This window comes from Melospiza georgiana, chromosome 17 (genome assembly GCF_028018845.1).
Source record: "Melospiza georgiana isolate bMelGeo1 chromosome 17, bMelGeo1.pri, whole genome shotgun sequence".
In the NCBI taxonomy this organism is placed as follows: Eukaryota; Metazoa; Chordata; class Aves; order Passeriformes; family Passerellidae; genus Melospiza; species Melospiza georgiana.
In genome coordinates this window covers 6,913,315-6,938,345 of record NC_080446.1, presented here as the reverse complement: position 1 = coordinate 6,938,345, position 25,031 = coordinate 6,913,315, and the positions used below count along the sequence as shown (strand labels likewise).

Below are 25,031 nucleotides of genomic sequence, written 5' to 3'. Positions count from 1 at the left end.
TGTCAGAAGGAAATGCAAGATTCTCCCCCAAAAGGACTTTGCAGGATTCTCCCCATTTGCAGCAATGTCATAAAGCCCAGAGGGCTTTATCTGAGATTTAGATGAGGTATTAGGAAGAAATTCTTCCCTGTGAGGCTGGCACAGACTGCACAGAGAAACTGTGGCTGCTCCATCCCTGGAAGTGTCCAAGGCCAGGTTGGACAGGGCTTGGAGCAATGTCACTATGGGACTTGAAACAACACAAGCCACACACTGCTGCTCTCAAGGTGAAGAAAAGGGAAGTTTATTTTCTGACTCCAACATTTATAGTTCTCCAAAAGTGACAGTGGATTGGAGGGTGACAGTGCCACCTCTCCAATGACACTGGACAAACCAACAGTCCATCAAATTTCTCCTCCTCCATAAAAGAATGCAAACTATAAATTATTTACAGAAAGTGCGTGAGAAAGTTTGCTACAAGAATTTAAACACCAGAAGGCTTTAAAAAAATCTTAAAAAATCAGGGCGACAGAGCAACCTGGGTTAGTGGAAGGTGTGGAAGGGGGGTGGAAGGGGGTGACCTTCCAGCCCCAGCCCTCCTGTGAACCTGTGATTTCACGGTTCCATCCCGCAGCGTTCCACCTTCCCGGGTTCCACCACCATCGGTGCCATTGTGATGCAGCGGCGGGCACCGAGCGCCGCGGTGCTGGCCCGTGTCACCGCCGTGTCACCGCTCCGCAGACGCCGCGGGCACATCCGGCCGCACGGGCAGAGCAGAGCCGCTCTCCCCACGACGCCCGGTGTCACCGAGCCTGAGGCCTCCGAAGGTCCGGGGGACGGGCAGGGGGGGAAGCGGCCGGGGAGGAGATTAGTGGGATGCACTGCCATCGCTACCCACGGCTGGGGCGTGGAATGGGATGAGCTTTATGGTCTTTCCAAGCCAAACGGTTCCGGGGGTGACGGAGGGGAGGGTTAGGAACGATTCCCGGGGTGCCCCGGCTGGGCGCAGCTCCCCAGGCCGAGGGGTCGCCGTGGCAACGGCCGCGACCTGCGGGGCCGGGCCGGGCCGGGCCAGGCCGCGGGGGCATCCGGCGGGGCCGCGCCGGGACCGGAGCGTCTGGACAGAGATACCGGGGGTGAATAGCAGCCGGATACAGATCCCGGGGGAGAACAGCACCTGGACACTGCTCCTGGGGGTGAATAGCAACTGGACACTGCACCCGGGGGTGAACAGCACCTGGACACTGCTCCCGGGGGTGAATAGCAACCGGACACTGCTGCCGGGACTGAACGGCACCTGGACACTGTGCCCGGGGTCTGAACAGCACCTGGACACTGCTCCCGGGGGTGAATAGCAACTGGACGCAGATCGCGGGGGTGAACAGCACCTGGACACTGCTCCTGGGGGTGAATATCGATTGGACACTGCTGCCGGGACTGAACGGCACCTGGACACTGCTCCTGGGGTCTGAACGGCACCTGGACATTGCTCCCGGGGGTGAATGGCACCTGGACACTGCTCAAGGGATGTGACAAGGTGGGCCAGGGCCCGAGGGAGCAGCCCCTGGTGCCCCTGAGACCTCTCCAAAGCCTGCCCTGGGTGAACACAGAGCCCCCTCCCTGGGTGATGCAGCTCCTCGTGGCTGCAAACAGAACAGCAGGGAATGCAGCCAGCCCTCCCTGGCAGGAGGGAAAAATAGGGATGTAAAAACATGGGGAAAAGCAAGGGAAAATAAGCACAATGACAGCTCGGTCTGTGGGCAAACACATTGCTCAGCAGAGCCAAATCCCTCCAAGAGTGGGGAATGTCACCTGGCACATGTGCTGGTCCTGCTGCTTCATACACGATGCCGGGAGCTGGCACTGCTTTAGTTTAGGTCGGGATTTTTTGTGGAAAGAAAAAAGTGAAAAGGAAATACAGCTTGTTTTTCTTCAGTTGACAGCTCTCTTGGATGATAAAGTTGCATATGAATGACTTACTATAAACCGTGGTGCAGCTCAGGGCCAGACAGCTGAAAGGTTTACAAATGCTTGGAATTCCTATGAGGAAGTGTTATTAGCTCTGTTATGAATTTAGGGAAAATGAGGCCAAGAAAAATTGCTTTGTTAAGTAGATTTCCCCATCTAGCTTCTACAGGGCATTTAAGAATTAAGATATCCCAATTAGATCTTGGTTTCAGAATGCTATATTTATTTTGTTTTCAAATCAAGTGTATTCAGCTTGTGAAAGCCACCTAAATATCCATCTGGGTTTTCATTACAGTATCACTGACAACAGGGACACAGGCATTTATTTAGCTAATTGCTGTTTGTGGTACATAAGCTGTGTGAGCCACAGGCACTTTGGTTAAAGAACAACACAGAAACACCTTCCACCTTGGCACAGATGGCATCAGGCAGGGCATATCTTTGCCAGTAAATGAGATATAAAATCATCCCAGAATGATTTGAGTTGGAAAGGACCTTGAAGCTCATTTCATTCCAATGCCCTGACATGGCAGGGACACCTTCCAGTAGCCCAGGTTGCTCCCAGCCCCATCCAACCTGGCCTTGAACACTTCCAGGGATGGGGCAGCCACAGCTTCTCTGGGCAGTCTGTGCCAGAGCTTCACCACCCTTCTTCCCAATATCCAATCTAATCTTGCCCTCTGTCAGTTTGAGGCCATTCCCCCTTGTCCTGTCACTCCAGACCCCTGTAAACAGCTAAGATTAAGCCAGCAGAAGTGGTGCTGCAAGAACCACTGCCTAAACACCCCCACAGCAAACTGTTACCTGTTTAGAGGTGCTTTACATGTGTGTCATCCTCTCGCTGTACATTGCAGAAAATCCAAGTAGACCTCATGGTCTGAGATGATTCAAACTAAACCCAAAGACAGGGAAAGCAGCACATCACAGAAAACACTGTCAGGTTGTGACTGTCAATCCGCTGGTGAAGGTAGAAGCACAAGGAAAATGCTGTCATTCCTCTTGGAAGCTGTCGTGAGGTGGCACTCGGTGGATTGTGTTGTTCTGCCTGCTCCATTCCAGCTCGTGTGGGGGCAGAGGGTTAATTTGAATCACCAGTGTGATTATGTAGAACTGGCTGAGAAGATGGGCCTCAAACCTCAACAGCCTGGCAGATTACAAAGAGAGAAAAATAGGCATCTCCAGAGAGGCAGAAGAATGGAAAGAAATTGCTTACAGGAGTACAAAGGCAGCTAATTAGAATGAAACAAGATAATAAGATAGGGAGAAATTTTGGCAGAGTGTATCAGAGAATAGTTCCTGTCAGTGAATCTATTAAGTAGAGGTAGAACCTCTCAAGGGCGGGTAGAGGGAGACCACTTGGAACACATATAAGTAGAGGATACAAAACATTAGACACCAGACAAGTATAAAGGAAAATTCCTCTGAAACTACATCTAGTCTGACAGTTCTTTATAAGCTAAGCTTTAATTAAGAGAGAAGAGTCACAGCCATGATTGTACTCCCTCCCAGCTGCTTTTCCTTTGGTTCTTAATGTTTTTATTGTTGCTTTCCTACACAGCACCCAAGCTTTGGAAACATGGCTAAGGTTTTGCATGAATCTGAAACCACTCCGGACAGTACCCCACCCAGAGAAGAACAGGATGACAATGCCAGCATGAAGCAGTACCTGAGAAACAAAAACCTTGTTCTGGATTTCCTGCGCTCTGACCTGAACCCCCACCACCTCCAGTACCACTGGAACAAAGTTCATCTTCTGAAGAAGTGTTACTTTTACTTGAAGTTTGAGCCCAGACACGTGTGCGTGAGAGACCAGAACAATATGATGATTTTTGCCGATATCTTGCAAATAGCAAACCCCTGCCAACTCCAGAAGATCAAGAAGGTGGGAAGAAAACAGACTGAAATCCAGCTGGCACTTTTAACAGAGCTGTTGGAACAGCTGGAACGAGGCCGGGAGGAGCTGAGCCGTTACGTACAGATCTGTGACGTAGAAGATTTCCTCTCCCAGTGGGACTTGAATATAAAGAGAGTGCTCAAGCTCTCCATGTTTTTCAATAAGCTCATTTCCTTGGAAGAGCCAAGGAAGCTCCACGTCAAGCACAGTTTGGTGTCACAGATACATCTCGGGGGTGCTCTACACCCTCCCATCACTTTTTCTCTCTACACGAAGAAGCCGCCGATTTTTGATCGGATAGAGTCGTTCGCGTGCCAGACCTGGGCCCAGCTCAAGTGGTTCACTGAGAGTCAAGAGTCCCACCTGGAGCGATGGCAGCTGGAGATCAAGCTGGTGACAGATGACAGTCAGACAGAACCAGGATACGGTCGGACCCAGGAAGTCATCTCCAACCCGTGCGTAATCAACCACCTGCTGCCTGGCAGGTTGTACGAGTTCAAAGTGAGGAGATCCGACACGCACACGCTCGTCTACTCGCAGTGGCACGACTGCATTATATTGAAGACAAAAACTCACCCTGCTGAAGACACCAAGGAAGCCCCCAACCGCAGCCTGATGAGGCGGCTCACGAGACCGACTCCCTCAGTTTAATGGTTTAATGAAAAAGATGAATAAGAGTAATTAAAAAGAAATTGTTTAAACAGTTTGTTTTAAATCAAAGTCGTTCTGTTTTCAACAGCAATTGTACAGGTGCCTTCCCAAAATCTCTCCAGGTTTGCAGTAATCCATTCAAAATTTCTCACAAAAAATAACATTTTTTAGGCAGCATTTGGGACTCAGCAGTTTTGTCCCACTGCCAGAGGCAATGGTGGGAGCAGCCAGAACCAGAAAATCTTGCAGGACACCTCTGAAGCAGAGCACAAGAGACAGAAGCATCTCTACCATCCAGTGCTTTCCATCCACTGAAGGATGATCAGTGTCAGCTTCTTCCAATGATGTTTTGGGTTTGTATTGTCCTTCTTCCAAAATACCAAAACTGAATTCTTAAGCTCTTCAAATCACCCACCCAGAGGCATGTCCATCACTGCTTTCTCTCACCCTCTACACCCTGTGCCATATAGGTACCTAAGCATGGTACCTCTATAGTGCATGAAAAGATCACTTTAATAAAGAAAAAGTCACCAACCAAAACCCAACAATAAATCCCCAAGCCTCCCAACAAACAGGAAAGGGTAACGCATCAATATATAAAAAATTATTCTCTGCCAAAAACCTGCAGTTAATGTTGATTTTCTTTTTTACCATTTGGTTCGGTCCAAACAAAGCTGCCCCACACAGATTCTAGTCAAACCACCACATAAACAGACCTTTTAGTAATAAAATTTATTATTTAAATAAATTCAAATAATTTTTACAATTATGGCTTAAATATCAAAAAAGGAATGTTGAGATTCATTCTTATGAACAGTCAAAGCAGATAAAAATATTGGTATCCAAAAGGTCATTTGAGGTTTGCCGCGAGTCACAGACATACAAAAGATAAAAACCTGCCCCATTTCAAGTTCCTTAATTCAGACTTCATGACACTTGACATTTCATTTCTATTTTTAAAAACCCCACCGATTTATTGCAGTAAATTGATTGTCCTACACAGATCTGTCCATATCCTCAAAAACAGTCCAGCCTGCCTGATGCTGGGCTGCCTGCACAGGTTCCCCTTGTTCAATTTGTGCTCAAGCTCTAGCTAGTGCTGAGGAAATTAAGTTAATGCTGTTGGATGAACTGACATTTGTGTCCTGCAGCCATGTGCTTTTGAGTGTGGAGAACACAGAGCCTGTGACTGGACAGATGCCCTGGGCACCACGCTGCCAGGGTCTTCCTATTGGGATTACCAAAAGTGTGGTATTTTAAGAATATTGCTTGAACATAAAATTCTTCCAAAAGTAAATTCAAAACTCTGCATGCAAATGAAAGCAGGCTAATTTGAACTTTTTTTCCTCTATTGATTTCTATGATTCACTCCATGAGCATAAGGACAAGAACATGATACTCAGCTACAGTCTATAAAAAGTTTAATTGCACTTTCTGCTATCCCTGACTATTCATGACCAGGTCTCCAGGAACCTGCTGACAGCACCAGCAGCCCGAGGGCCCAGCCTGGCTGTACCTGCTGCTTGGGTGCATTTCCTAATCACCAGTTATAAAATACATCCTCAGAGGAAAAAAAAAATAACATGTATATTGTCTTGCAACACAGACCAAGCAAAACATTTCATTCTACCTCCATGGAGTAGAAATAAACACTTTTTTCCCACTAAGGACAAAGGGAGTTGCTTTATGAGCACTCTCTCTTGGCCAAACCCCCCAAGAGCACTGACTAAGCCACAAATCTGGGGTGAGACTCCTTGTTTGGGTTACATGTATGAAATAACCAGCACAAAACCCAGGGGAGAAACTCTTCACTTAAAGGAGATAATGAAAATGAGACCCACTGGTTCTAAAGGAACAAAGGTGGCTTTGTTAAATGAAGCTGGTACCATGCTAAAGTAGTTTCCCAACAATTCCAGCATTTTTTGCAATTCTCCATAGCATCTTTGGAACCAGATGATTTTATTACAGTAGTCCACAGAATGATCCACAGACAATCTTATTTTGGAATTGCAATAATATTTGCTAATCAGGCTGGTGCAGAATCATTTAAGATCCCACACAGGATGACTTCAAAGAGGAACAATTAATTTTACACCTTACCAACTTTTACCAAGCATCTTTAGAACAGCAGGAGATACTTCCTATGGGTTTTTATCCTTCATGGAATTGCCAGCCATATGCCCACTATTATGCTTCAGCAGGACAAGAGCAAGCCTGGGTGGTCTTTGGGTCTTTGGCATACAGCTCAAACCCCCCAAGGGCAGACTGCAGGAAGGTAGTTTAAACTAGGAGGAGAACAACAAAACCTCTCCATAGGTTCTGGAGGCAAGTCTTACACAGAGTCATGAGAAGAAACACAGAGTTAAACAGAGACTTTTACAGACACAGTGCTTTCCTATTGCCATTCCTCCACATGGGAAAGAGCCAAGCTGGATTTCAGTTGCAAACAGCACAAAATTCCTCCTGCCATAGCGCTGTGACATCACAGGGATCCACACCACAAGGGAAACTTGTGTGATTGCATCTCAGCTCCATCCCACATGAACACCCAAGGACAGCCAAGCATGTGGTTTGGGGAGAGCTGAGGCAGGCACTTCATACATTCAGAATTGAAATGAGATAAAAGACACCCTCCCTCAAAACTGTCATGCTTCCAAAAGCAGCTCCATGATTTTCAGAGGCACCATTCACCACAATACATCTCTACCAGCCACATGTCACTGGGTGAAAGCAGCCTCTCTGGTGAACCACAGCTTCCAGCTCACAGCAGTTTGGCTACAGAAAATATAAAAATACATTATACACATACACTCCTTCACTGCTCTTAAAAACTCAGGCCATAAGGCTGTGAAACAAATTCACAGAGTTAAAAGTTAATAAATTAAAAGCAGCTTTAAAAAAAGTGGGGTAGGAAAGGGAGGGGGGATTAACAGGAGATTTCAAATAAAATTCTGAACAGTTTAAAATGTGCTGACAAATCCCAAGGTTTCCTGGTAGGAGAGGTCCCCGCTTTTTGTTGCCTTTATGCTGGTGAGGACAACTTCCTTCCTACAAAGCACACGTAAATCTATTTACAAAATCACCTTGGCCTTGCCACTGTGATATTTACACGCTCAGACAACATCATTTTGGCTAGACAAAGAGTGGTGCATGCATCTCTCGTTGCTTTCCTCCTTCACTTAAAAAAAAAAAAAATAGTAAAAAGTGAAAAGTCTTAAAAATCTCCTGTCCTTGAATTTAAAATGAGAGGCAGTACTCAGAAGCTTTGGTCCTCCATGGCAAACAGCATCTTGCTGTGCTGCTCCACTGCTTGCAGTCGTTCCCCCCCCGATGAACAGACTGAGCATTTGATCCCCAAAGTGCAACCCTGACAGCTGGAGTAATTATTTGGTCCCCCCAAACTGCAGCTGCAGTAGGATGAGGGCTCTGCTGAGCAGCTTGGTTACAAAAATAGTATCATCATCAGTAAAGTCACATGCCCATCATCCACTTCCAAAGCCTTTTTGGTTTGCTAGAATTGAAAGTTCCTGCCCAGGATTGCACTGATTAAAAACACCTCAAGATGCTGAAGCAGACGCCGAAGCTGAGTTGTCACGGGAAGCTCCCAGATCCCCCGCTGCATTTGGCTCCATGGGTCACTGAATAATGGAAAGATTTGGTCCTTCCCAAGGCACACATGATGCAGCTCAGGCAGAGAGAGCCCTTCCTCACCGGGAGAGGGCTGGGGTCCTCCTGACACGGATCTCCTGGGCTGTAGTGCAGCTGTTGTGGTGGTAGTAATGCTGGACCAGTCTCTTCCACAGAGGGTTGCACTCCAGGAGGTACCGGTTCCCTGTGGGCAGCGGGATGGGGACAGCAGGTGAGTGGCTAGAAGAGGCTTGGCTGATACTGTTTTTGTCTATAACCTCTAGCTAAGGGCGGGGCTGGGTCACTTGCAGGGAGATATCTGTGAAATCCCAGCTCGCTTTTCCGTGCTGTCATATCTGTGAGCAGCTTCCCTACATATCACAGCCTACACCTGTGTGTTTAGGAGCAAAATGAGCAGCTAGATTTTTGTTAGGACAGAGTTCTAGCTTGAAAGCAACAGAAACAACATGGTCCAAAACAAAGGGTGAGAAAAACTAACTATAGTTGCTGTATTCAAGTTGGGAATGAACCCTGCTTTGCCCAGACTCCCCAGTTTTCAAAACCCCAGACTAAAGGGCAGAAGAATAAAGCATGATCACTGGTTGTCATAGTTTGGATCACCATCCCTTTATCCAAGAATCCTATTCCCCTGAAGGCTTGTGCATGGTCCAAGGATACCAACCTATGATGCAGAGTCCTTCCTGAGCTCGTGTGATGCCAACATTGACCTGGTTTGGGTCAGTAACAAAGCCCAGGTATTTCTTCTGCCAGCTCTTTGTGGGCTTCCTATCGATCTCAGACCGGGGGCAGGAGCGTACAGTTGACAGGATCACATATTTCCATTCACTTCCTAGAAAGTGGAAACAAACCAGATTTTCTTAGAAGGAAGCATCTGAGCATTTCTTTACCCCACAGGACATTCATTTCTCTACTTCCACCCTATGGGTTTCTCCAGCTTTGGAGGCCTTTGCACTCCTGGTCATTGCTTTCCAAAGAGAACAAATGTCTTCTGGCAGTTCTCTAACACCCTTCTCAGGTGTAGAAGCACAGAATCACAGAATGGTTTTGTTTGGAAGGGACATTCTGTGTTCCAACTTCCCTGACATGGGCAGGGAACCTTTCATTAGAAATTCACTAGAGATCTTTCACCTCTCAGCCTTCAGCAGCCTCACCCTGCCCAAGCATTCCAGAGGCTTTCAAAGGATTTACTATAATCACAAATCACCCAGAAATCTGGTCTTCCACGGCTGCAATGACCCTGGGGTAGGGTTTGCTCAAGGACTGTATCTGTGAGCAGCTCCTCAGGAAGGCAGGAGGGGACAGGCCCAACCCTGCCCCTGCTGTCCCCTCACCTTGACTCTTGGTGATGGTGCAGACGGTCACCCCGCGGATGCCCTCCCTCTTCAGGCTCTTGTTGATCTCGGACACCTGGGCGCTGTAGGGGCTCAGGATGGCGATGCTGTCCGGCCGGATGGTGCCATCTAGTGTCAGCTGCTTGGCTATCCTCACCTGGAGACACCAGCGTCCTGCTCACCTGGCAGCGGGGCCGGAGGGAAGAGACCCCCAGCACCCCTCCCCAGGCCACCCATGGCACCTGCCTTGCGATCACCTTGCCCTACACCTGCCTCTGCCCAGGGGCGTCCTGGTGTGCTCCAGAGCCGGGAGGCACCAGGCAGACACTGCTGATCTTTGTATCTTTATCATCCCTCCCTGATTCCAGCACAACTCCCTCCTTTCTGCATCCCCAGCACTTCCCCAGGACCCTGCTCACCGCCTGCGCCACTTCCTCCAGGTTAGCTTTGGAGTTCTCGTTTCCTTCCTCGGTGGAAATCATGAGGGAGTGCTCCTTCCCTTCCACGTGCCCGAAGATGATGGGGCAGCAGTTGTTGTCTCTGTGGTGGAGCATGCTGGGTTTCCGAGTGAGCTGGGGACACGTTCTCAGCCGATTTTCATAGAACTCCTGGGATGGGAACTCACAAATGCTCTTGTGCTGGCAGAGAAAGGGAGGGAAACTGAGGTGAACAAAAGCCAATGAACTTCTCAGCCTGCAGCGTCTTTCTGGGCAGGCTTCAGCACAATGCCATTCTGCTGGAGCTGGCACTGGCATATTCCTACATATAATCCCATGTCTAGGAAGGGGAAGCACTAATGGAGACTATCTGATGCTTAAGGCAAGCCTGGATTTTCTGTGATGGAGAGAAGACAACCCACTGGAGGGCCTCACCATGCGGTACTGCGTGTCCAGCATCCAGGCCTGCTCCTGGTAGCGCTCAAAGAGAGATGTCTCCATGCCAAGGGTCTTGCAGACATCATTGTTAACCACCGGCCTCAGCTGTTTGTGATCCCCCAGCAAAACAACCTGGAAGGAAGAGCAGACACCTCAGCTGCAAGGTGGAGGCACTGCAAAGGCCATCAGCTCTTTGGAAGGCTGTTTGCACACAGATATCTGGTGCTACTTATTTATATTACATTTACAGCAACCTCAGCCAAAGACCACATTGGACATGACGTAAAGATGCTGTCCTAGATAATGTTTCCATCTGATGGGAGGAACACAAAGAACCATAGAATTCTAGAGGCACAGAATAGTTTGGGTTGGAAGGAACCTTAAAGCTCATCTTGTTCCAACCCCATACCATGGGCAGTGAGACCTTCCACTATCTCAGGTTGCCCCAAGTCCCATCTAACCTGTCCTGGAACATTTCCAAGGATGGGGCAGCCACAGCTTTCCTGGGCAAACTGTGCCAGAGCCTCACTATCCTCACAGGGAAGAATTTCTTCCTAATATCCAATCTAACTCTGTCCTCTATCAGTGTGAAGCCATTCCTCCTTGTCCAGTCACTCCATGCCCTTGTCCAAGGTCCCTCTCCATTGCTCTTGGAGTCCCTTTAGGCATTGTAAAGGGCTCTAATGTCTCCCTGGACCCTTCTCTTCTCCAGACTGAACAGCCCAAACTCTGTCTATGCTTCTTGTCATGTTAATACTTTGTACCTGGGCCAGAATATTTTTTCAATGGCAGCGACACCCATCCCATAAAGAAGCACAAACCTTAAAATCCTAACAGTTCTTGTAAGAGCAGCGTGGTAAGGGATGGAAAGGGTTTGAGAGCCCTGAGCAGCTGTCCCAGAGACACGTCTTTGGCAGGGACATACCTTCTCAGCACGGCCGTGGCAGACCAAGGGGATGAGGGTCTCGGGCTCTGTGGACATGGCACACTCATCAATGATGATCTGTTTCACATTGAGGTTCTCCAGGGCGCTGGCAGACGAGACAGAGCAGGTGCACAGGATGACATCGTGACACGCCAGCTGATACGAACGACCTTGTGCCAACCAAACTTTGTACCTGGTGTTGATGCAGAAAACACCAGGTTAATGCATAAGGGAAACACCTCCAGATGCTTCACGTGGGAACCAGGCAGAGGTTGTGCTTTCCCAAATGATTATGGCTTCACCTCCCTCCCCAGAATGAGCTGGTGTTCCCAGAAAAGGGCTTTGGATGGACACTGTAGGAAATGTACTTTGTCCTGAGCTCAACAGGGTCCAGGTGAAGGATTCAAGGGTCACACAGGCAGAATAGGAATTTTTGGTCCAAAAGGACAACAGCACCAGTGCAAAAGTGATTCAGAGGCTCTGTGCTGTACCTGTCACCTTGAGCTCATCACTTTTTATCATTATTCTGAACACACAGTTTATTAATCTGTGCTTCAGAGGTGGCACACAGCCAAAGTCACCCATCTCTCACCAGGGTCTCTTCCTACTCACTCCTTTGTTTCTTCTTCTGTGATCTCCTCTCCGTTCTTCACCCGAGTGTCAAAGTGACGGATCCTCTGCCAGAAGGGGCTGGGCGCCCGCCGGATGCGATGGTGCAGGATTATTTCACTGAATAAAGAGTCAATATATAAATATTTTCCCTCAACACTGAGACCTGAGTAATTTTTTCTACAGTGAAGCAGACCACACCACCTGCCTATGTGGAGAAACCCCATTAGCTAAAAAAACTCACAGCCAAACTTTCCCATCTTTGTAGACCAAAAAATTCATAAAATACAACTGCTTCCTTTTAGCAGCTGCAAGCAGGAATGAAGTCAGAGATGTTCAGGGCTGTTCCAAAAGGAAATAGAGACTTTTCAACAACCTGGATTTCCTGACTAGGTGCCAGATTAGAGTGTACACATTCACTTGAAAAAATTAATTACAAATTAATTAGAAAGCAGGTTAATAGTGCTGCTCTGCAGTGGTGGAATGAAGCTATTTGCTGTGGTTTTCTCAGCATTACTGATGCAGAAGCCACCTCTCCCCAGCACCCTAGGAGCCTGCAGGGCCATGCCATCCTACCTGAGCTCATGTTTTGGCTTTGCATCCCGTAGGGATTTACGGGAGATGTTCCGGTTGCTCCCCGGGTATGGGAATTCCATCGTCTCAATGGCCTCCCCATAAACCCTCAGTGGTTTCAGCTTCTTCATCTTCAGCAGCATCTCTGGAGAAGGAGGGCAGGTCTGCTCAGACAGCACCAGGCACTGGCGGTGCTCAGGCCTGTCTCTCCCTGTCCCTCTCTCATCATCCTGTCTCTGGTCCTTGCCCTGCAGTGCAGGGTCCTCTGTAAGGACCAGCCCCACTTTCAGCCCTGCACACCACGTGTTCTCCCTCCCACCAGTACATGCCACTTGAGGGGCTGAAAAGATGATAGTTACCAGCAACAACATCAACAGACTTGTTGGATGGGCCACAGTACAAGATGCACTTTCTCTTCTTGTCCTTTTCATCTTCCAAGCACTGTGTTTGGTCCTTCTCAACACTCTCCTCATTCAGTTTATGGAACCAGTAGACAATGTGAGTTCCAACAACGGTCTTCCCTGTGCCTAGAAAAAAAAGAGGAATTTGCTGAGAACATTTTAACCACAACATTGATGCTCTGGACCTGCATCCAGCTGATCAGCCACAAAATAAAATCAAGAATGGAGGGGATTGCCTTGCACAGCTGTGGGTGATGCCAACCCACGCTCCCTTCACCTGGCTTCACCAAGGGTCCAATGGAAAGCAGCAGATCATCTCCTACCTGCCATTCATACCACAGCAGTTGTATTCTGCTCTCCCCTCTTACCTGGTGGGCCTTGGATGAGCATGAAGGATTTTCTTAGAGCATCCAGAACAGCCTGGTTCTGACTCTTGTTAAGTTTCCAGTTGCTGCCAGGGATATCAAAGGATTTTTGCTGCAGGATTTTGGATTTTGTCACTGTTAGAGCAAAGAGCCAAGAAAGCAAATTTAAAGAAGGTTACTGAGGGCAGCACAGAAATGATCCAGCAAGAGGGTGCAGCAGGTACCTAGTGATGGTGGTCCATTACAAGACCACCTAGAAATAATCCTTGTCCCATGCCAGGATTCTCTGCCCATGAACCATCTCTGTGAGTCCTGGGGATGACAATCTCAGCTGTGCCAGCCACCAGCAGAGCATCCCAAATTACATGGCAGCATCACCCCTATCACCCACAGAAACTGCCAGGGCACCTGCCTGGCCAGAAGTAAACAGCCACAAGGTAAGAAAGGTTAATATTTGCACTTACGTTTCTGAGGAGGTTCGTGGCCAAGGGCAATGCTTGTAGCAAGGTCAGAGGCATACTTGAGCCTCCAAATTGCTTTTTCTTTCCGTCTGACAGACAAGGAAAATAGGAATGAATGGAATGTTGCATAAAATAGCAAAAGTTGTAATACAGCTTTGCTTAACTGCCTTACTTATTCTTACTCTCTTTGTTGTTACATTAGCTCCTTCCATAAAGAACTTAAACCACAAATAACATAAACTTATTCTGCTCCTCTGCATCTGGGACCATTTCTCAACTGACTGAAGAGCTGAGCCCACAAAGATGTTGAGAGCAAGGAACACAACTCCTCTCCCAAGTCTGTTTTGTTACAGCCCACATCCTTTTATTGGGTTAGCTTCTAATGTTTCCTAAAATTCACAATGCAAAAGGAAGCACATTCTGCCCTGAGAATGCTACAGCACTGGGGGTGCATAGCAGCCTGTGCTGTGTGCAAGGAAGGGCAAACTAGACACCAGCTCTGATTTAAAAAGAGCACAACTTGCTTTGCAGCAGCAGCAAAGGGGAATGATTTGGAAATCAGGGAACTCTTCCACTAAGCAAATCCCACTCCACGGCTTCATTTGGGCTTTTAAAACACATATTGCAGTAATATAAGAAGCAGGTGCTCAGGGAAATTTCACCACCTTCCCCTATCTCCCCATTCTCAGGGACAACCAGAAGAGAATGAGACCCTCTGGAAAGCAGACACAAAGGGTGCTGCCACCCCCACCAAAAACCCACAGACCAACAGGATGGCCAGTCAGAGCAAGGATAAGAGCAGGTTTTTCAGGGGATCAGCCACAGCAGTGAGGAAAGCCCCTGGGGGTGCAGCAGAGGGGTCCTGTGGGAAGCCAAGTTAACCAAAGCACACTGCTGAGCCCACTTACATGTCTGGCAGCATCTTTGGAATGAGCTCCACTGTGAACCTTGCAGAATCCTGTGAGATCTCCACAGGGATGGTCTCCATAGACATATAGTGGATGTAAAAATTCACAGTCTGATGACCAGTCCTGTCCAACTTCTCGTCATCGTTGAACTCCTCTGTGACCCCGTGAGCCACCCAGGTGTAGGTATCGGGATCAACCACAAGTTTGTTCTCTGATTTGCCATTGTCAAGCAAAGACAGGTTCTGGAGGCCATGGCTGAGGCTTTCCTCATCGCTCTGAGGGCTCTTGGGAAGCTTCAGCCCACCTAAACGAATGCACAGGTAACAGTGGAAGAAGTCCACTTCAATGGAGCAGTCCTCCAACCACTTCTTGTTCACCACAAAGCTCCCTTGCAGCTGTCCTTTGCTTGTCCTTTGGTTTGCCCACTTTATTTTAATATCATGGAGGACAATTGAGTCATTCTCGGCCACGGCACACGACGCAGACTCCATGGCACTCATGGGCATCCACACCTTGTTGTACTCCGTCGCGCTCTTGTACTTGTCCTTGGACTGCAGCGTGGCGTAGGCCGAGAAGCAGTCGATTGGCTTCTCCATGTGCTGCAGGCAGACCTCAAAGCCCGGTGTCACACACCACAGCTGCACGAAGGGCACCAGGAAGCCGCGGCTGATGTCGGTGGTGAGCTGGAACCACAGCGCGTCGCCGGCGCTCAGCTCCAGGGACAGCTCCATGTAGTGGGAGCAGGAGCTCTTCCTCACCCAGCCTATGTGCCGGTGGTAGAGCTCCTTGCTCTGCCGCAGGAGGGATGCAGCCCTGTCAAACTCCTCGTTCCTGATGGCCATCAGCACCTCCTGCCACGTCTGGGTGCGTAAGAGGGTGACACTCTTGTCACAGAGGGGTCCTTCCCGCAGGCTCTGCTCCTTTGTCTCTGCAGAGTACATCCTCCTCTTCCAGGCCAGCCTGATGCTGCTCCGCTGCTGGATGAACACAGGCTGCTCTATCAGCTGAAGGGACCTGTAGCTAATTCTCTGCGGATCTGGAAGACTCTCGTTGTTCAGGGGAAACAGGGCTTTAAAGAACCTGCTCATCTCTTCAATATCCACTACAAAGGCAATCTTCTGCAGGACTTGGTCCTTCAGCTGGCTGGCCATCTGCAGGGAGTGGGCTCTCTTCTCATACGCCAGTGCCTGGCTATTTTTCCTGTTGAAGTCGTGACAGAGGAACTCAATGTCGTCCGCGGAATAGATGAGGGGCTTCTTGCGGAGCACAGAGTGAAGGTGCCGCTGCACCACCACGTCCACGTACCGGCGGATGGGAGAGGAGGCCCAGGTGTAGGAGTCAACGTGCAGGGAGTAATGGCCTGCCTTCGACTGCACGGTGGAGTTGGAGCGACAGAAGTAGGAGCGGCTGAGCAGTCTCCTGAACTCCAGGACCACGGGGGCCAGCTTTGGGTGGATGTCATCAGTGACAACGAGGTCGAGCATCTTCTGGAAGTCACGGGCATTAGCAGCTGACTGCAGGTGCTCCCAGATGGGGCCCAGAAGACTGAACTTGAACTCCACATTTTTAGGGGAGTCTTGAGCAGGAGGCATTTCTCCAAGGTGATGCAAGAGATGAATAGACAAAGGAATGATGTGGCTGTACTTGTTTTTCATGTGTGACAGCTGTGCAAGACTTGGCTCACACTGACACCGGAGAGGAGTGACATTTCTGGTCACCTCCTGGTTGGTGAGGAACTCGGCCACGAAACTATTGAACATGATCATTAACTCCTCTATCATCTGATGGGACCCCCTGTTACCTGGGGAACTTTCCTCATCCAGCCGTTCATAGAAACAGTCCTCCTGTAGCCGAGACTTCCGATGGATCCTGGAGAAGTGATAAGCCACAGCAATGCAGTCCTCCAGGGTATCAAAACGAAGAGCTTTTGCTGATCCCCTGTAGCAGTTCTTAATGCAGAGCTCTGCCTCTTCGTAGGACAGCTGCCTGTCCGAGCGGATCACGGAGATGGTGAAGATTCCCTTCAGCATCTGATCAGTCTCCTTCTCTACGGTGACAAACAAGGAGATCACCCGTCGGTCTTTCTGCGGCAGGAGGCTGCAGACATCTTGGCTGATTTTGGGTGGGAACATGCACAGAGGCTCCTGCTTGGGAGCATAGAAGGTGACACCTCGCTTCTTTGCTTCCAGGTCCAAGGCACTGCCTTTGGGAATGATGCCAGCCACATCTGCAATGTGGATCCCAATCTCATAGTGCCGCCCAAGATCCCTAACGCTGATGGCATCGTCCAAATCCCTGGCACCTTCAGGGTCAATTGTGAAGGTCATGTAATTCCGACAGTCCTTTCGAGCTTCCTTGGTGAGGTTTATGTTGTTGTTGGAGGTGTATTTGGCTGACTCTTTGGTGACAGCAGCCGGGTATTTCTTCTCCAAACCATACTCCAAGGCGAGGATCTTTAAGCCTTCTTCCAAAGTCAGTGCTGCCTGCAGTACCTCTGTTATTATCCCCAAAGGGTAGTAAAACCCTTCCCTCCAGGAGATGACCTGGACACAGAAGAACTGGCACCTCCTCATCTCCTGGCTGATCTTCTCACAGCTGACCACTCTGTACTGCCCCTTGACAAACCTGCGGATGGGGATGACATTGGGTTTCTCCTTCAGCCCTGGGACGAATATTTTGGTGACAGTGGGATCGATGGGTATCATCACACGGGGATCAAACTCATCCATCATGCAGATGAAGGTGGGTTCTCTCTCAGCACGTTTCAGGATGCCCACCACCCTCCCCTGTGGGCGGTGGCTGCTGCCATCACCTGTGCTGTTCTGCAGGATTTCCACCAGCACCTCGTCCCCAGTGAAGGCTGTCCCACAGTTAACTCTGCCTTTGATCTGGATGTTCATGGCAGGGGAGTCATTGAGGGTGAAGGCAGAAGCTCTGTCGAACGCCTCTTTGATCAGCTCACACCTCTTGTACATTTGGGGGTGCATATGCTGGTACTGCTGCATCATCTGAGAGGAGAAGCTGACGTACTCCCGCTTGTCTTTCCACTGCTTTGAAGCCTCGGCCTTCACATTCAGCAGCCCTTCGTCAGACACTGTCACCAGCATGTTCTTGCTCTCGTCTAAGAGCTCCTGCAGGATGGGATCATCAGCATTCATGCTGTCATAGTCAGAGCTCGAGGATTCCGCGTCGCTGTCGTCCTTGTCCCCCTCCAGGCTCCTGCTCCAGCTCTCCTTGTCGCACGCAGCCTGTTTGATGTGAGCCATTGTCAGGCTCTCCGGGAAGATGCTCCCCTTGTCGATGCACTGCTGGATGAACCGTTTCCACACCTTGCTGCACTGGCCGTGGGAGCACAAGGCCACGGCGTCCCCCACCACAACCACCAGCGACTGAGCCCGGGTCATGATGGTGTTGAGCACTCTGGCCTCGTTGAAGAACTCGAGGTGGTGGGAGGCTGAGACGCGCAGGCTCTCACTGGTGTGGACCGTGCTGATGATGATGACCCGAAACTCACGCCCTGCACCAGAGGGGACAAGGGAAAGGTCACTCATGAGAACCCATGAGATCCCAGGGAAGACCTTGCCTGGCTGCCACCTGCCTACGCTGTGTCACATGGCCATGGACTGATGTAACCCTGCTTGGCTGAAATACGGGGGCCACCCCACGTGAGTAAAGCAGGGCAATCCTGAGATCCTCTGTGCATGAACCAGGGTGGACATCACAGGCACCACCACCCACACACCAGGGAGGGAAGGACAGCCTGGAGATGGGATAAAGGCAGAGCACTGCACCAGTGCACCCACAGAGTAGCCCAGCATGCCCAGTGCCACCAGCAGCCCCTCCTTGCAAACAGAGGTAGAGTTTGCTGTGAATCTCAAATTCCATGAGGAACTGAGGGTCTTGCAGGAACAAGAGCAGTGCTCATTTGCAAGGATCCCTCTCTCCCCTCAGGAAGAGCTCTGCTGGTCACAAAACAAATAACAACCAACAAGAGGCATCCCAGTGATGTCAGAGCTGGGAAGAGACTGCAAAGAAAGGGTGTGGAGATCACAAACACCCCCTGGGGTCAGTTATTCTCACCACGAGGAGTCCCAGCTGCGCAATAAAAAAAGAAAAAAAAAAAAAAAAAGAAAAAAAAAGAAAACAAACACGGATGAGTCATAAATTAAGTCCTTGAGGACAAAACCAGCCTCTTGTCATCCAGAGCAGGAGACTCCTCCTCTAGTGAGCTGTTCTGTGATTGGTACCCATCCTGGTTTCAATTCCCTTCTGTCACTAGCCTCCCTCACTGGTACTTAGGGCTTCACATGATTCACACATACTCAAGTCTCTGGGATGGCACTTACAGGGTTTCTACCCTCCTACAAAGCAAAGTCCATATATTTGAAATGAGTAATCAGCTGGGCAGAGATTTAATTCAGTGAGAAATCTTATTCACGCAGGAAAAGACAAAATCAAAGCTCTACCAACCAGAAGGGTATGGAAATCAGCCCAAGGAGTTCCAGGCACTCCCTCCTAACTGGGACTGTGGTGGTGGCAGAGACACTGAGAGGGCAGGGGAGCTCTGTCTGGCAGCACCTCCCAGAGAGGTATTTTTCCACAACAACAGCCAATATTTCGCATGTTAACAAGGAGGAAAATGTAAAGGTGTTGGAAACTCCTCTGCTAACACCCCAGTGTCTCTTCCCCCTGCCTGTTACCCCGTGGCTGTAGTTGCTATGGACCCTCATGTCCACCAGCATGACTGCAAAAGCTGTATATGACTCTCACACAGAAGACCCCAAAATGCAGCCAGGCATGAAGGACTGTTGCACAAAACACAAACCTGGCAAATTTTCATAGTTTTCCACCACCACTTCTTGTAGCTGCTTTTTCCTCAGCTCTTGTCTTGTTGCAGAAACCTGGTAAGAAAGAGGCACAACTGATCTCAGCTCAGAAAGGCCACCCACCAAACACCAGAGTCCCTCATCCTGCCCAGCTGCAGGTTTCCCAAACTACTTGAAAGCAGCCACACATGTGGGCTGACTTCAGCCAGAGCTCCCACTGCCCTGTAATTAACCTGCCTAGAAGATGCTGATAGAAGTGTTTAACTAAGCCATCCCACCATCTCTGCTCCAACCACCCAAGACACTCTACCTAAATGGAGAGTGCTCAAAAAAACACTGAAGGCACAGGAGACCCCAGATTTCCTATTTTTACTAGCACAAATACAAATAAATAGATTAAAAGGGTCTTAGGGAGTGTTTAGTCAGCAGTGCAGGCATAGCCCCCTCAGGTGGAATGCAGAATTCCTCTAGGTACCTGTGTCCCATGGGAGACCACACAGATCTTCTTCAGATCCCGGACACCCCACTCATCTGGCCACCTCTGATAGATCTCCTTCACTTTCTCAACCACTTGTATTATCTCAGAGATGTTTTGCCAAGAAATCATGGAGATATCCCTTTCAGCCACACCAGACACATGGCAGAACACGAGGGGATAAATTTCGGGGTGGGGTGGGATGTTCCCACTGGCGTGGATAGCGTTGCCCTTGCCAACGTAGAAATGCTTGGAGATGAACTCAATGATGCCGGCGGTGGAACGGTAATTCTCATTGAAGATGATCCTGCTCTTCTTGGCCACCTCATGCGTCTCCTTCTGGTAGAACTGAAAGAGCCGGTTCAGGAGGGTGTGATCAGCAGATTGCCCACCCCCAACACAGAACAGCTTCGGGGTTATCTGCATGTGGTCCCCAGCCAGGACAATGCGCGTCTCGGAAGTGGCGTAGGAGAGCGGAACCAAAGCTTCGCACTCCAGCATCTGCGCGGCCTCGTCGATCATGATGTGGGTGAAGTAGCCAGGGCACACCTTCAGGTCCTTGGACAGCATGGAGGTGGTGATGATGATGCGGTGCTTGTCGATCTCGGCCGGCGTGGGGCGGCGGAAGGAGCGCTGGTCCGGCGAGAGGCAGCAGTACATCTGGGTGATGGGGTCCATGGTGCTGACGGGCCGGTCCGTGTACATGATCCGCAGGGGAACGGCCCAGGGGTTCCCCGAGGTCACGTAGCTGTGGAAATACTCCCGGATGTAAATGTCAGCAGCACTGCAGGGGAGCAAAAGGGAAAAGCGTCAAGGAATCGTCGGTGCTGTTCTTAAATTCTGCAACACAAAGTTCTCTCTCATCATTCCGCAACGCTCATGCAGTTTCTCTCCTGGCTCTGGTGACACCACACTTGTCACAGCAGACATTCACAACTGCACAAAGGAGTGGGTGCCTACGCAGTCACCAATTCCCAGCCTCTTTCAACAGCATGATTTAAAATAGGAGTTGGTATTTGAGACTACGACAACTCTTGACACTCTTATGGAAAAATGTGATGTGCCTCACAAAAGCTGTGCCCCTGATGCTGTGCAGGGCCAAGTGACAAGGAGCTCTCCTCTGACAGCAAAGCATCCCCATCCCCTGGTGAGACAAGACCTACAGGAGAAGCTTCCGTGCAAGCAAACAGCCTGGAACAGGCTAAGATTAGCAGTCACCATCTATTATGCATTAAAAACTGAGGCAGGCAGTAACAGCCTGCAGGATCAGATGTGGACACTCTTTTCAGTGTAACTGCTCTAATTTTAACAGTCTCGGCCTGGTTTCTCTGAAGGCAGATCCAATGGCATTCAGACCAGATCTGCATTTTCTCTTCCCCAAACTCTCCCTGGAAAAGTCAATAGATTGGCATACAGAGCCAAACAGCCTTCAAGGGCAACTAGAGCACAACATTATCCCAGCATGGACAGGCAGCAGCTTTCTACTTCTTGGAGTACGCAGTAAAGGCTGGAGAGAACTCTCTCTCCATCCACATTCCCATTTTATGACGAGGCAGGAATATGTGAAGTGCTCAAGGCCAGGATGGACAGGGCTTGGAGCAACGCGGTCTAGGGGAAGGCTTTGGAGCAGGACAAGCTGTAATGTCCTTTCCAACCCATTCAGGGATTCTGTAAGTCTGCATTGGCTCTTCCACAAAGACTTCCACCCATGCTAGGCTTCCTCCTAACAGGAAGTAGAGCAGTTTAAGACAAATTCAACAAAAACTAATTTAATTTAAAAAGCAACTGAAGTGCACACTGGGAAAAGGGCAGCTCAACTCTGTCTCATACACCCTGACTCCCCTTCACCCCCTCAGTGAGCAATGCACCAGCTTGCCCACAGCTCTCACGGCTTCTTCCCTGCTAACCTGTTTGTGTGTGTGCAGATCAGCACACGTGTGTTGGGCTGCCTGAGGATCTCCAAGGTGGCCATGGCCAAGGTGAATGTCTTCCCTGTGCCGAAGGGCCCATAGATGAGCAGAGGTGGGACCTGCCGGCTGGTGGTCGGCTGGCCCGTGATGAAGGAGATGGCTTGTTTCTGCTTGCTGTTCCCTCTCTGTGGGGATCCAAGAGAGTAGGGGATGGAGCAACTGGCAACATCTGGCAGGACCAGCTTCTCATCCGACAGGCTGTCCACAGCTTGGTGCCACTGCCGGAACAGCAGCTGGTCTATTTGGAACTGGATCTCCACCTTGTGGGAGGTGTCTGCCTTGAAGTTCAGCTCCGAGCAGCATCTGCTTGGTATCTGTAGCCAGATGGTCTTCTCTGTGGTGGCTTTATGCTCCACAAAAACTTCATAAACCCGATTGTCCACAGGCGGGTCAAGCGCCAGGAAGGCGGTGGGCACAGACCTGCTGAGCAGGTACCCCTCGTCCGTGTCTGGTGAGAGGTTGTAAGGGGTAGGCACTTCAGCAAACAGCTCCCCAGAGAGAGCAAACTTCGCCCCCATGGAGAGGCTCTGCAGCATGGGGGTCAGCGAGATGAGCACACGCAGGTTGAGTCTGAAAGGAGGAAACACCCAAATGAAGAGCAGAGAAAGGATCTGCTGGGAGGAGTTGCTGGGACCTCCTCCATGGAGAGGGGATTGCCATCTACACCCAGAGAGGGTCTGCCAGCCCCCCAAGCACATACAGAGAGAAATCATGCTCTAGCTAATCCATGGCCACAGGATGAGACCCAGCAAGCCATGCTTCTTGTTTCCAGTTTTCTGGAAAGGCACCACAAGACCCAACCCAGAATGAACAGAAGACCCCAGGAGCAGCATGGCCCCAAAGGTTAGCAACAGGCTTGTGGTCCCTAGTGAAGGGGATCTCCAAAAGGATTCACATCTGGCACTTACTTGGCAATCAGAGCCTGCTCAGCTTCTTCCTCACGGAAGAGGAATCTATGCATCCTCTCCCGATAGTTGAGCCGGGTGATGGGAACGACTTCCCTACTCTCACTTTGGTAATCCAGTGCCAGAGCAGGAGGTTTGTACTTTGCCAGCAGCTCCATGTCTTCTGCAGTCCTTGGCATGCTGGGAACGATGATGCGGTTGCCGCGATCCCAGCGCACGAAGTTGACGGGGCGGGCGCTCTCCCTGGTGCTGGGGACCTGCTGGGGGGCCTCCTGCCGGCCCACCCTCACCCTGAGCTTCTGCATGAGCACGGGGCGCTGGCCAAAGTCAAAGACCACCCACTGCTCAAAGATGCCCAGGATGCAGCTCTCCACGCTGACCTCCACCTGCGCGACGCGGGGCGAGGAGGACACGGTGGCCACGTGGTCCCCACGGAGGTACTGCAGGCCCCGGGAAAGCCCATTCCCCGAGAAGCAGAAGTTGATTCCAGGGTCCCGCTTCAGCAGGGCCACGTGCTGCAGGTGCATCTGCCATTGAGGAGAAGACAGGGACACAGTGAGGGCAGCCCACGGGAAGAGCCCAGCAGCTGGTGAGGTGCTCCAGCAGCGTTTCCTAGAAAAAGCTGCTAGAGGAACCAAACTCTGAGGTGTCAACCTCACCACAGCTTATGCCTCATGCAATCACACAGCAATTACTCTAAGGTCTCAGAGAACCTCAGGTTTCAGTTTAATATCAACCAGTGTGCAGTAAATGGGAAATCTACTTTGGAGAAGACAGGCTCTTGCCCCCAACATCTACAAAATCCTGGTCAGGAAATCAACTGAATGTTGTAATTTGTGATGATACAGGGGAGGTGTTGAGAGCAGCCAGGTCTGCCCCAGGACCACTGCACAAAACAGGAGACACAGTGGCTGCATGCCCTGCACACAGTCCCAGTGCAGGCACCACCTGAGCAGCTCCTGTGTACCCAGCACATGTTTTCATTTAAACATGCCCGAATCCCCACCCTTCTGCCCCTTGCAGAAATTGTAACTAAAACCCCCCCAAGCAAACAAAACCCTGCAAAGACTGAGCTAACCTTAGAGTGGACCTTGAAATGCCACTGGTATTTCTTCTTCCTGTCCTCCAGCTGAATATGCAGAGGCTGCTCACACACAACTTTGACACCCTCGACGTGCTCAGCCATCTGTGGGGAGTCATAAGAGGAGAGGGACTGAAGGCAGCATCCCAGGGACACACCTCACAGCCCTCCACAGTGCCTCCCTCATCCCTGCCTTTACGCTACATCCTCCCAAGAGCGATCAAGAGTACATCCTCATATTCCATCCTCACCCACTGCTGCTCCACACAGCAGCCTTGGGAAGCAAGAGGACCCACGGCATAGCTCGAGTACCCCGAGCAGGCTCTCAGGTTTCTTTCTCCAAAGGAGGAAGGAGGATGCCACATCCCTTTTTGCATTCCCATTAGGAAGGTGAGCAGTGGGCTCCATTCCCAAGCTCTCACACCAGAGGATTCCTGCGATGTGCTGGACCAAAGCACTCCCACCCTGTGCCCACCACTCACAATTAACACCTCGTTGGAGCACTTCCGATACTCAGCAAGGAGCCGGTCCTGGTAGGACAAGAGCCCATCCTTCAGGGCTTGCTTCTTTTTCTTCACAGAAACCTTCACCCTCTGGATCCACTCCTGCAGCTCCTCTTTGGAATGAGCCTTGGTGCAGCTGTTCCCCATTTCACACACCTCCGCTCTGTCAGGAGAGAGGCGTTCCTGGTGGCACGGGGATCCTCAGGGAGCCGGCAGCTCCCTGCTGCCCCTGCCCTCTTCCCTGCTGGACGCCTTACCTGCTGCACAGTGAGAACTTGGTCAGCCCGAGCGGTGGTGCGCGGTGCACCCACTGCATGGAGCTGTCGGCCGAGAGCATCTGCACGTGCTCGATGGAGGAGCAGTGGTTCTCAAAGCTCTCCTGCGAGCTGCAGGTCACCAGGCAGACGTGGCAGTAGAAGTACACGGGCTCGGGCGCTGCTGGCTTGCTGCTGGTGCTGCCGGTGCCCACGGACGGCAGCAGGTCGGAGCGCTGCAATCCGCGCTCCCTCTCGGCCTCCCACACGGCCATCTCCACGTCGCTGTGGGCGTACTGGCAGCGCTGCGGGCCGTGCCGGCAGGGCTGGCCCCGGGACACGAACCGGCAGTAGGAGAGCTTCTCGATGAACTCGGGGCAGGGCCGGATGGCCGTGTACTGCTGCTTCTTCTGGCTGTCCAGCACGGCG

The 25,031-nt window shown here is 50.5% G+C and overlaps 2 protein-coding genes across 2 annotated transcripts; one reads left to right on the top strand and one right to left on the bottom strand.

Moving 5' to 3' along the window:
• The first annotated feature begins 3,523 nt into the window (after positions 1–3,523).
• On the top strand, positions 3,524–4,492 carry FNDC11 (fibronectin type III domain containing 11). The gene has a single exon (XM_058036591.1). The coding sequence runs from the start codon at positions 3,524–3,526 to the stop codon at positions 4,490–4,492; it is 969 nt and encodes a 322-aa protein (XP_057892574.1).
• Positions 4,493–5,270: 778 nt separating this feature from the next.
• HELZ2 (helicase with zinc finger 2) lies at positions 5,271–25,024 on the bottom strand. The gene is made up of 19 exons (XM_058036464.1): positions 24,606–25,024; positions 24,328–24,511; positions 23,843–23,950; positions 22,768–23,291; positions 21,797–22,429; positions 19,890–20,673; positions 19,414–19,489; positions 14,589–18,105; positions 13,684–13,769; positions 13,223–13,354; positions 12,813–12,980; positions 12,457–12,598; positions 11,884–12,000; positions 11,272–11,464; positions 10,344–10,478; positions 9,891–10,109; positions 9,472–9,628; positions 8,802–8,969; positions 5,271–8,324 (listed from the first exon to the last, which is right to left on the bottom strand). The coding sequence occupies exons 1-19, from the start codon at positions 24,875–24,877 to the stop codon at positions 8,200–8,202; spliced, it is 7,740 nt and encodes a 2,579-aa protein (XP_057892447.1). The 5' UTR covers positions 24,878–25,024; the 3' UTR covers positions 5,271–8,199.
• Between the last annotated feature and the right edge of the window lie 7 nt (positions 25,025–25,031).